Raw genomic sequence first — 12,483 nt, 5'->3', positions numbered from 1 at the left:
CATAGAGATCCCAAGCACTCATCTTGGATAGCATCCCAGGACAAATATAGTGTGATATTTCCTCCTCCCCCTGCTTCTAACCGCCAAGACCGAGTGCCTACGGTCATGGAGAACACGTCCTGACTTAGTCTGAAATATTTATGAATCAAAAATAGTCAGAATAATGGCTGTACAGAGCCTGCTCCAACACAGCAAACTTACTGTATAGTCTGTCTCATCTTCTGGATAAGTCCTGTCTTTTCTGACACACGGTGTGGTCTTACCGCTTTCAAATCCTTGAAATCCTTGAAAGGGAGCTGCTGTTGTGACCAACAAATGCACCTGCCATGAACACAATGTAAAACATTTTGACAACACAACTGCAATAATAGATCATTCACATGTTGTGGTGTTTTAATTGAAACTTTTATTACTAAAATTGTCCCTTAGCAAATAACAGGAGACAAACAACAAGGGCTTACAGGTAGATGTACTGTACATTTCCCCTTGTGTGTCTCAAACACAGCTGTCTTCTCCTACAGATTTACCAAATAAGAATGAAATTATGTTATGCGTAGCGACAAACCCCATAACATACACCTTCCAAGTGTAGTAAATGTAGTAACTCGAAATTACGCTCTTGGAAACGAACTGAAAGGGAGAAATAAGTAGAGAGAGGTAGAGGAGGTTGGAAATGTTGATTTGAACATTATCCTGTGGAGAATGGACCGAAAATATTCTCCAAATGAAACCAATATGCTGAAAACAGAAATACAAACATAAACAGGCAAAACCTGGAATGCATGCTGTTACAGTGCACGGGGGAATGAACTGTGGGACCAGTTGACAACATTTGGTTTCGAAGGTTTAACCAGTAAAAACAGTTAAAAAATGCTGGTGGTATGAGATTAATTGATTGACTGATAACTTTACCCTGCAATAACATGTAGATAATGTTATTCCAATAATTTATACACCATTAATGTGTCTTAAATTGAGTATATTTCAATATATTTACATATTCACTTTATTTTTTATAGTTGAGAGTTGATTGTTCTGCTGATTTCAGGTCAGTTAGCTGGTGTTTTTGAGCAACATTTCTGCAGCCAGGTTTGGAGCCAGTCTCACAAACATATTTTACACTGGTCTGCAGTTTTATCTCAGTTGTAAATCTGCTCTTAGATTAGTGTAAAGCAAGGTAGACAGTCTTGCAAAAAAGTTGCCGGCCAAACTTAGCTGAATTGTAATGCAACTAAATATAGTTTTATGCATGACTAGGTTTAAAACGTGCTGCACCTCATGAACTAGCCCTTAGATATTAGCTAGTTGCTAAACATATTTCTCCCAGTAATTACCAAATGTAACTGCTGTGTCACAAACTGAACTGGATGATAAAGCACTGACTTGCTAACACGTGCCCCATCTACAATGTACAAGAAATGTAAAAGAGGGATGCATTGAACATATCCCACCTAAAACTTGATAACTGCTGTTTAATAAAGATATAACTTTTTAAATTAACTCAGCATTTGAAGTAACACAGGATTCCTCAAATTACAAAACCTTTGAATCAAGGAGCATCAATAATCAGGTTTGCTTAATCAGATATAAACTGCACGAGTCTTCCCACAGGCCTGCAGTGTGCTGAGATTTTATGTAAGTGGAGGTTCTTTTATTATTACACTGTTAAATTTTAAACATTTTTTTGTAAGGCAATCATTTTCTTCTAGCAGGAGTGACCAAAGCTCAGTGGTTTGATGTTTTTCAGTATAAAAAAAGTCGTAATCTTAAAACTCTTAAAATTAAGAGTTTCCTGCAAAACATGAATGAAGTCTGATGATCAGTTATATTAGTTTGATCTACGTCTTTCTTTGTGAGCCCTGCCCCTCACTGTGATGCATAGGCCAGAGCAGATCGTGGCTAGCTCTGTTTAAAATCTTTATACCATCGATATTCATGGGAAACATTAAGCTAAACAAAATCAACCACCTGTGGCTCTACAAACTGATAGTGGCCAAGGGCCTCTTATATATTCAGGGCCAGGGACTTATTGCTTTGATCAACAACTGTTTGTAAAAGGTTGAAACCCCACTGAATTTTCATCTTCACCTACAGGAATACAACAATTTCAACCATCCCACACCAGTTTCTGGGAATGTGCAGGTTCAGGTCAGCTTTTAATGTGCTCTGGATATGTGTAAAGCAAACACGCACCCACAGACACCCGTGCATCACAGCCCCCCTCCAAAAAAAAATACAAAACCAATTTTGGGAAATTTCACAGGATAGCCTTTTAAAATGTGCATAAAGGTCAGTGCAGAACAGCTTAGAAATGAGCCATCTTCCACAGTTTAATTAAGAGGTTGCAAAGTGCTTTGATCACCGTAAACAAAAGAAATTGCATGACTGTTTTGAACCACTGCATCTTAAAATCTGCTTTCACCCTCCAATGTTTGTGCTCTGTTTGGCAAAATGCTTGTCATACAGGAACTCCAGTGTCATGTCTGTGTGTTGTTTATTGACCAGAGCAGTTGTAGAGGCCCGAGAGGAAGAGAAACACAGGAATGTGTATGTGTGTGTGTGTGTGTGTGTGTGTGTGTACGGTGTTTATACCATGCATGCATTTTTCTATAATTACTTGAGTTACACGTATATACAAACAGAAGAGTCTGTATATTTAAAAGATTGTGTTGTTAGCAGTCGTCATCCTCGAAGTGTGTTTTCTGCAGAACCTTTACATGTCGCTCATAGATCTTGAGGGCAGGGCCAAGCTTGATTGACAGGCCAGTCAAAACATCGTTACGTTGCATGAGAAGAAGAGACTTGCCATCAATTTCCTAATGAAGAGAGCAAAGTAATGTGGGTAGGTCAATGTAGCGTACAACTGTTAAAGGTTAAAGTACAGCCATTACTCCTGTCTGTGGTGCCATCTAGAGGATGCTAAAGGAGACAACAGGCTCACCTGGGTCCTGAAGGCAGCAGCCTGCTCAGGGAAACCAGCTGCTGTGAAATAACTGACCACATCAGACACGGTCCAGTCCACTGGGCTCCCACTGGCCCCCTCAGACTTCAAAAACCTAGAAACATGAGGAAACAAGCAGTGGGCCCATTAAAAACTTGTAGGAAATGTTGAAATAGTAACCTTGTACCTTACGTCAGAACTGGCAGTTTTATTAGGGAATGTAGTTGTATGTTGTTTTTATTTCATAGGTTAAATGTGCTAATCATAAAATGTGAGCAGTGGGATTTCCATGTTTTTACGGATGAATTAATTGAACCTTGAACTTGAGATCAGTGTCATTGCTGGCAGGACTATCAAATATTACCTTGTGATTAATGTTGAATGACACCGACTTTGTTTCACTCTATTTCAAGGTGGTAATACAATCAGGGAAAGGGTTACTGTGGTGTGCATGGTGGCAAATTTAATAAATACTGAAATGGAACCTGCCAGAGCCAGACCACATTGCAGTCAAAGTGTTTCTGACCATAGCTCTGCACAGTGACGTTCATAGCAATCAATGATTTGGAGGTACCAACTTTAAGTATTATTCTTAGTGTTCATGCCCATATTTGTTAAACAATAACATCTGCTTCGCATTAAAAACAATAGAAAGGTGCCTCCTTACTTCATGCCTGGCTCATTGTGCTAGAGAGGTTGGACTTATCTGTAGTAAATCCACAAGAAGTAATATGGAAATTGTACCAGATCCAAAAAAGAGAGCAGATGCCATACCTGGTCTATGAATCTGTCTGCTGTCTCATTATCTCCTCTGTACTCACCCTCGACTGCTAATGCCTCCATTTATCCCTCGTTCTTCAGACAGGCCAGAGTCTCTCGGAGAGGCAGTGGGTGTGAGAAGACAGGACGACACGCCGACCTCAGTCTTACACTCCAAGCCTACATGTGAAAATTAAGCCCACTCTAATTCCTTGTCATCACTTCCAACCACTAAACACAAGCATAGAGAAATACAGACACACTGAGATGAGCATTAAAGCAGGACTCACTGTTGAAGCCTGAGGAGGACTGGTTCATCTGGTCATGTTGTGTCTGATTCTGTGTGTGGAGAAAACAGAGAGGTTCAAACAAAGATGAAAAAAAATTAGAGTTACAAAAGACGATAACTATTGTCTGAAACATTTCAGAGCAGAAAACTACCAGAGGTGATGCTGGAGGTAAAATCATGTTGAATACATCAGAAGGATGCAACACACAGAATGAAGGATAAGAGGAGCTGCAATGGGACATTAAGACCATCTGCTGTAGAAGTATGAATAATGATGTGCAAGGTAGGAAGTGGACTGGTGGGGGAGCAAAGTTTAACAAAGTAGAGTTGCACCCAGTGGAGAGCTGCAGTCTGGCCTTGCCAAATTGTCTTCAACAAACGTTTGCAATTCAATGGAGTTTTGTGCCAGTTTTTCTGAAGAGATAAAACATGGCACCAGGGCTTTTCTCCCTGCTCTCTTCTGAAATAAAGGCCTGACAGCCCTTGAATACTGTAGCAGTATTCTGGGATGTTTAAAGCGTGAAAAGCAATTTGCTCAAAATTGAAATAAAAATCCACTAGAAAGGCAGAAGGTGATTTCAGACTCCTGAATATTTTGTTAGTATTTATAGAATTATACATTTCAAAAATTGATGTAATCAAACCAGAGATCCATCCATCCATCATCTATACCCTCTTATTCCTAACCAGGGTCACAGGGATCTGCTGGAGTCTATCCCAGCTCTCTTTGGATGAAAGGCAGGGGTCCACCCTGGACAGGTCACCAGTCCATCACAGGGCCGAACTAGAGATCATTTTTTAAAATTTTTCTTCCTTGTCAAATCCTGGCACCTACATTACCCAAAGTGCAACTTGATTGCTGATAGTTTCACATGAACTATGCTGATAACCACAAATGTAGCCTTTAGCTGCTAGCCTCAAGCTGAGCTGCAGCGTGGGCCAAATTGACTTTTTTCGAACACCACACCTCCACATTGTTTCACTTTCAGACTTGTAGTCTACAGACCAAAGTGACATTTTCTCAGACCCCAGACAGGTCCCTCTAGAGCCACAGAGGCTTTGTACAATTTTCCTCACATATTTAGTTGTACTCGACAAGACCTGTCAACAGCAGCTCCTTTAACCATTGTGTTCACACAGAAACTCCATAGGCTCTGAATGTTCCTTGTATGTTTGTTTCTAAATGTTCCATAACCAAATTAGACATTAGGAGAATTAGCTTTATAAAACATAATGTTGTTAATACACTGGGTGTGTTTTTATTATTTCACAAGCCTTCACATACATGGACTATTTTCAGCTAGGACCTTAAACTGGAGATCCTGACACATGTCAAGGGTAAAACTAGCCATCAGACCACTCTACATCCAGGGACTGGACTGACACACACACACACACACACACACACACACACACACACAAGCAAACATTATTAATTTCAGGCTTTTTGAAGACTTCTGCTGCCAGAGTATAATTAACCAGTGGGTATTAAACAACAGGACGGCTGGCTTCTTGCCCATTCATTTGGCTGCTAATTACTCAGAAATACTGTACATTATTGATCTGTAAATTATTGATTTGCATTATTGCTGCCAAGCAGCAAATCATGTTTACATCTTTTCACATGTATTATAAATGCATTGCAGTACCTTATTTGCACTTTACGCACTACAACTATGTGCTGATCGGCGATGTCTTTGTGCCTTGTCTTGTACATTGTCTAATGTACATTGTCTAATGTACTGTCTGCACTGCATGCACTCATCCAATTTCATGCAGCTTAGGTCTCTTAGTTAATTATTGGATGTGTAGTCTAATGTAGATGAGTATTTGTTTATTGTTTTAAGTAGCACCATGTTGTTTGTCTTCACTATGCACTGTATTCACTGTACATATTTGAGATGACAAACAAAAAGCTACCTGAGTTGAGAACTAAATAGTCTGAACATCCTGATCAATGGTATACAATAAACAAATGTCAAGCCAGGAGCTGTGGCTGTTTAAATGCTAAATAAGTGAAATAGAATATGTCAAACATTTCTCATCGCAATGTATTTATTCATGCTGTGTTTCATTTTTATTTAAAGCTCCCCAGTTGAATTTTTAACCACTAGTTGTGCTAAGGAGCCATGTTTTTACAGATGGACCCTTAATTTGTTGATTTGTTTCCATGAACATGTGAGTGACAAGATTCACAGTCCTGCCAATGGATTCCCACAATTCCACAGGCCGACACTTAAGGGAAGCAACAAGCCAAGAAATGTAGTAATGTCCAGTCACGTCTTTCTGGGGTTTGTGTATAGTAGTGATGCTGTTTTTATGTGAATCTTGTTATGCTTCTATGAGTGACTGTGTGCATTAGATGTCTGCTTAGGTTGGAGCTGGGCAGAGCTTTAGTGGGAATACCTGGTCATCAATCCACATAATTGCAAGCGTTCCACTGTTTTATGAGCTCTGAGAGCATTAAATTTAGTGGTGATTTATATTTTTTCAATTCCAGCATGATTTTAAATGTCACAAGTAGTACAATGGAATTTCAATAGTTTGTTCTCAGCACAGGGGGAACAATAAAGCATCTGACCAGGTCATAGCTAATGTGCAGCAAATAATGACTGTGAACGTAATGATGACATGGAAACCTATAACAACAGGAGCACATGAAAAATCATGACATTTAGACAAAATACATCTCCCCAGGTTCACTTACTGATCGCAGTTTAAAATTTAACCTTAATGTGAGGTGTGAGCTGGAGTCCTGTGCTGGAGTGCCAGGGCAACAACACAACAATATCTAAAAAAGTTTTTTTTGTTTGAAATTTATTTTCAAATTCCTGGACTTTATTTGAGCATTACTCTCTGTATTTTCTTTTACTTCTATAGATTTCTGCTAAACTACATTTAAGGGGGAAATAGCAATAATTATATAAAAAAAGTATTACTGGAAATGATTTGACGAAGACGAAGTTTTTAGTAACTTTGCACATTCAGATGCCACTTACAAAAACTTATACACTAAGTTTCATTTTTCACTTCTAGAGGATCTAGAGACTAAAAACAAACTGGCACCATAAACCACTCCTCTGGAGAATGATCTCACTGGAGACGTGACGGTGGATTGCAACCAAGATTTGGGCAACATTAACCTCAGCAGGAATTTCACAGCTTTTTCCAGAAGTAGGGATGAGACTAATGTTAACCTTAGCATCTAACCCTAACCTTAACCCCAACTCTAAACAGATCTTTGCCCCTCCCATCCCAACCTGTTTTCTAGTTGCAATGTGAACTACAGATGCCTGGTTGTGACTGTGCAGGAGGCAGCCTCCAATCCAAAGCTAATGTTAGTCCCAATAAGTAAATCTGGCAGGTAAAAGCTGTGGTTACTGCTAATGTGACAGAAAGCACTGATGTTACACAAAGCCCAATTACTGCCAAATTAATATCATATTTGTTCAATACTAAAGGAAAGTTGTGACCATGCTAGGAAACAAACAAATATGTAAGCTTTAGAAGCTAATACACATACACAATACAGATATAAAAACGCTTGGATCAAATTTCTGTCTTTTGGCTGCTTTTACCTTTCACCATCTCATAAAGTCAGACTGATGTTTTGCTCATTATTTGACAAGCGATTTTTTTTTTTTGCACAGTTGTACAGTTTGGCTGCCAGTGCTTCATACTTTTAGCTGCAGGTCCTCCATGGCTGGCTGTTCAAAATGACTATTTTGAGGGAGAGAGTGGTAATCAAAGGTCAACATCCTCACCCCCATGGGTGACAAGTGGGAAATAAAAAAAAACAACAGTGCAGAGGTGCATGCACTTACTTGTGCTGCCATATGTAGCTGATCATTGACGACAGCTCGCTCCTCCAATGGTCCACTGTTGCACTGTGAGAATGATGCTGCCTGAACTGGTGGACTCGGTGTCCTGGGTGCAGAATCCATCCCTGAGAGACCAACAGCCAAACACAGACAGACAACATTGAAAAGGTTTACAACTAAAATGATTGGCACTAATGACTATATTTCTACAGACAAAAAAAACTAATGACTGCATTAAAACTTACTAATTAATATCATTAATGTTGGACATTACAGCAACTTTAGTTTACATTTATTTTTTAAAAAGATCTAAAAACTAATTACGTGAAGCATAAGAAGTATTAACAGTAGTAATAGTGATGATGTTCCTCTGATAATAATAAACAGCACACCTTGCATGCAAACACTTTGGTCATTATGCTGCTGCTGCTGCTGAGGAGGAGGAGGAGGAGGAGGAGGAGGAGGAGGGAGGCTCTCCTGCTTTGATGCTGTCTCGATCTCAGCATCTTCCGTGGTTTTCTCAATGAGCCCTGGTTCGGTTGTCATGGCTACCGGGGACAGTCCTCCCTCCCCATCAGAACTCCGGGGATCCTCCTCCTCCTCTTCCTCCTCTTCTTCATTCTCTTCCCGTTCCTCTTCTTCACTGGCCGTTTCCATTGGCTCATCCTCCTGGACAGACGGGGACGGCTGCTGCAATGACACACAAAGTTGTTTCAGAGAAATGTCCCCGTCTGACCCGGAGGTCCAGGGGAGATCAGTGACTCCATCCTCGGACTGTGTCTGTGCAGCACCTGAGTTTGGGCTCTCTTTCAGGAGTGGCTCGTTGTACCTGGGCTGAGCTTGAAACGGGATAATAAAACTGCTGCTTCTCCGGGGCGGACAGTGTAGATCAAAAACACCTCCCACTGGGAGAGACGCGCAGTTATCAGAAATAACGATAGCCGCCTACTGTAGCCTACTCAAGTCTGCGCCCACAGGGAAGAGGAGAAGGAGGAAGGCGCTGTCACAAATGATACAAAGGATCTAATGAGGCACGAGAAGCGAGAGAAGCGGGGGAAAGGGAGGGAAAGAGAAAAACAAAACTATGCGGTTAGAATCGCGCCTCATCACACAGAAAATGTATTAGAGATGAACAAACATGATGCTCGTCTGTTAGGGCAGAGTCCTCCGGCCTGCGCGGCAGAGCAGCGCGCACAGGAGAGCGGCACGTCTCAAGTTTAGACAGACACCGCCTACTGCGCGGCAGGCCCAGACACCCGAGCTCTGTTCCGCACAGCCGAAGTTCCTGAGAGACAAATCAAATGTTCCTGACTCCGAACAGAGATGTGACAGCGAAACTGTGCGATGCTCGTGTGCGCGCCACGCAGACACGCTCCTTATGCTGTGCGCGCTCATCGTGACAGCCGGGGAAGCCGCTCCGGAGCTGTCTACTCCTCTATATAACCCGCACCTTTTGTGCAGGAAGCGGAGCTACAGACACACGCTCTCGCTCTCGCTCTCGCTCCCTCTCTCACACACACACACACACATTTTACCGAGGCTACAGTGGACAAATGCAACACAGGCACGTTCACATCCCGCCGATAATTAACCGAGACAGAAAGCAACAATAAATCTTTATAGATGTGAGAAATGTCCTCAAACACTTTTGCAATTTTATCATCGAGGTTTAACAGGAACCAAAAAATATTTGGCGATAGAATCCGTCCCGGCGCCGTGCGTGCGGTTTTTAAACCAGCGATCATTAATGTATCAGCCAACACAACATTGTTCAGCGCGCCCCGTACAACCGGGACGTGTTGGTAATATTAAGTTAGCGATGCCCACCTTTCTCACACTGTGCTTGTCCTGCAGTGCGCTCTTTACAAGTCTGTCAGCGGACGCATTCTTCGGCATCGGCTGCTCCACCACCATCCTCCTCAGAGGAAGAGTAATGTTCCCGCAGCGGGTCCTGCGCAACCTGCCCCTCGCCACCTCTCTCTCCATGACCTCTTTGACTTTACCTCGGGTCAGCTTCTCCTCCGAGAGCCGCTCCTGGCTGCTCAGATAGCCCAAAATCTCCTTCATCTCGAGCGGCTTCATGTGGCCTCTTGTCGCGGCGGCGGCGGCGGCGGCGCTCCCTCGGAGGCTCCTCTCGGACAAGCTGCGAACAGAATCCACCAGTCTGTCGCCCAGGTCGGAGTTGGCGTGGTTCCCCGCTGTTTTGGTGCCCCCACCTCCGACTCGAAGTTTGGGCTTGAGGGGCACAGTCTGCTTCTGCCTCTGCTGCTGAGGGAGGCTGCTGACGCTCCCTGAGCAAGTTTTGTTCTGGTTGTCAGCTCCGGACAAACCAGCCTCCTTCCCTTTGCTCGACGCTGTCCTGCTGCCATCACCGGCGTCGTGTGCGCTCGTTCCGTGGCCGAGACCGGGCGACGGGCAGTCCCCCGCTCCCCGCTGTCCTAATCCCTTGTCCCTCGGTGCACTTGCTTTCTCCTCTTTGCAGCCGCTCCCGACAGCGCAACCCGTTGTTGCGCCACAGCTGAGGCACCCGTTTCCGCTACTCGGGCTGGAGGCAGGCTTAAGCTTCTTGCCAGCGGTGCTAGCTGATGTTTGAGTGTGGGGATCTGGGCTGGGCTCCGAGTCCTCCTCTCCCTCCTCCTGGTCGGTGAAGCTGTGCGCACTGTCGCCGTTGTTGTTCAGATGGTCGTGTTTGGTCCGCTCCCTCGCTGCCTCCGCGCCGCCGCTGCTGCTGCTGCCAGCGGCCGTAAACTCACTCTTCTTTCTGCTTTTCCTCTGCACCTTCGCCGCGTTTCGGTACGATATGGATCCTTTGTAGCTAACTTTGAGCACCGTCTGCTCTTGAATCAGTTTTTCCAGCTCTGTTCTGGTTCGGTCGGGGTCTGACCCGTGTCGTCTTCGGACCATTCGACAAATCCTCTCCAGATCCGGACGGGCTTTCCTCGAGCGGAGAGAGTCGATTGTTTCCAGGATCCACTCTCGGTACTTATTGGGCTCGGACATCTTCTCCTGCTGGCGCGGATGGGGTTTGGCTCGGGTGCGTCTTTTCCCCTCTGTTGTTTCACAAGTGACGCTGTGTCAAAGCAGGGAGCCAGAGTGCGATCCCCCGGCTGGAGAATGAGGACGGAAGCCTGGCTGGTACGCTTGCGTTCGTTGGCCACATTGTGCGCTTAAGGTGGACCGAAGATGGCGTCTAGGTCTCCGCCACAGACGCAAAAGGCATTTAAGGTGGAATTGGCTCGCGGTTAGAGCATCGGAGCTATGTTCTTTGTTCTTAGTCTCGATCTGACCAACCCGCAGTTTGTAATACTCGCTTTAAGTCAAAGAAAGACGAAGGCACAGAGTGGAAGAGGCGGCCGAGTTACCGAGTGGCGTGTTTTTAAGCGTCAGCGCGGGCGGTCAACAGATGGGTGGATGACGGCCTCATTCCGCATCAGGCACCAATGATGGATGTCTGACCTCCGGGCTAACACGCTACCACCGGGAACATTTAAAACATCTGACCATCCATTCACTTTTCCCCAAGTTGCAGTTGTCGGACAAGCAAATAACCAAACATCCAGGAAGCAGCACCGCAGCTTTTTACCAGTAAAACTTTATTGGAATGATACTCATGTTGCAAAATATTACACTTCGTGTTTGATGCCACTGCTCCCGTGACTTTAGACCTCTCCCTTTGCAGTGTGTGTATGACCGTGTGTGGCGGGGGGAGGAGGGGGGAGGGCTGACATGGTTTACATTGGGGTCTCATTTCCCTAAAAAGTGCGACAGGATGTACCAGCGTTGTGCCTGCATCGAGAGGAAGTCGTATCACTGCAAAAACACCGAGGAGACACAGAATAATATTGTTTTATAACTTCAAACATTTTGTCTATGATGATATAGTCAACATTAAACTTGACATGGAGCAAATACAGTGAATGTGAAATCTCAACAAGTGATTTACAACAATGTCATCATCATTATCATAATAAAGCGGTTTTTAGACCACAACAACCAATAGGCCCCATGAGGACCACATGCGGCCATATGACCCTCATGGGGCCTTTTGCCACCATCTGTGTGCCAGTTTGGGCTCAGATTGCTTAGTAGGATGAGTTTTTTTAGCTGTTCCACCTCTGTGGGTGAGGAACGGGTGGAATCGGTGCTTGGCAGCTGAGCAGTCAAAAAGAAAAGTAGGGACAGGTATGGGTGCTCAGGCCCCAGACCCCAGGGGTCCCCAAAGCCTCAGGTTCACTGTGGTTGTTTGTGTGTGATAATTTGATTTATTTTAGTTAATCAAATACAAATGAATTGTATTAAAAGCATGACCCCTACCCAGCACATTACATCACATTATGCAATGTCTGATATTAGGGACTAATGACCAGGATATGTCTTTGCTGCCAGTGTCTGGCAGTTTGTGTTAAACTTAATCACTGGAGTGGCCCTTTAAGAACTTTGTTCATTCAGATGATTCTGTGCTTACATGGTGCATATTCCTCATTTAATGTCTGTTCAAATCAAATTACCACAAAATAAACCTGAGGCCTAAATAATATTGCAGCATAGTAATACTGCACTTAGTGTACAGAGTGGGAGGGAGAGTGGTTTAAAAAGGAGTCGGGGCACCCTGGTAAATCAATCCAGCCATAGTTATTGGGCATTATTGACCTAAAACTAGTCTGGACCCGATC

General features: G+C 43.8%; 1 protein-coding gene across 1 annotated transcript; it reads right to left on the bottom strand.

Moving 5' to 3' along the window:
* Positions 1-386: 386 nt before the first annotated feature.
* Positions 387-11,218, bottom strand: samd1b (sterile alpha motif domain containing 1b). The gene is made up of 7 exons (XM_026304071.1): positions 9,638-11,218; positions 8,203-8,500; positions 7,814-7,935; positions 3,991-4,039; positions 3,763-3,880; positions 2,942-3,056; positions 387-2,816 (listed from the first exon to the last, which is right to left on the bottom strand). Exons 1-7 carry the CDS (start codon positions 10,808-10,810, stop codon positions 2,673-2,675), a joined length of 2,019 nt encoding a protein of 672 aa, XP_026159856.1. The 5' UTR covers positions 10,811-11,218; the 3' UTR covers positions 387-2,672.
* Between the last annotated feature and the right edge of the window lie 1,265 nt (positions 11,219-12,483).

This window comes from Mastacembelus armatus, chromosome 1 (assembly GCF_900324485.2).
Source record: "Mastacembelus armatus chromosome 1, fMasArm1.2, whole genome shotgun sequence".
NCBI classification, from domain to species: Eukaryota; Metazoa; Chordata; class Actinopteri; order Synbranchiformes; family Mastacembelidae; genus Mastacembelus; species Mastacembelus armatus.
This window is presented reverse-complemented; position numbering and strand designations above follow the sequence as displayed.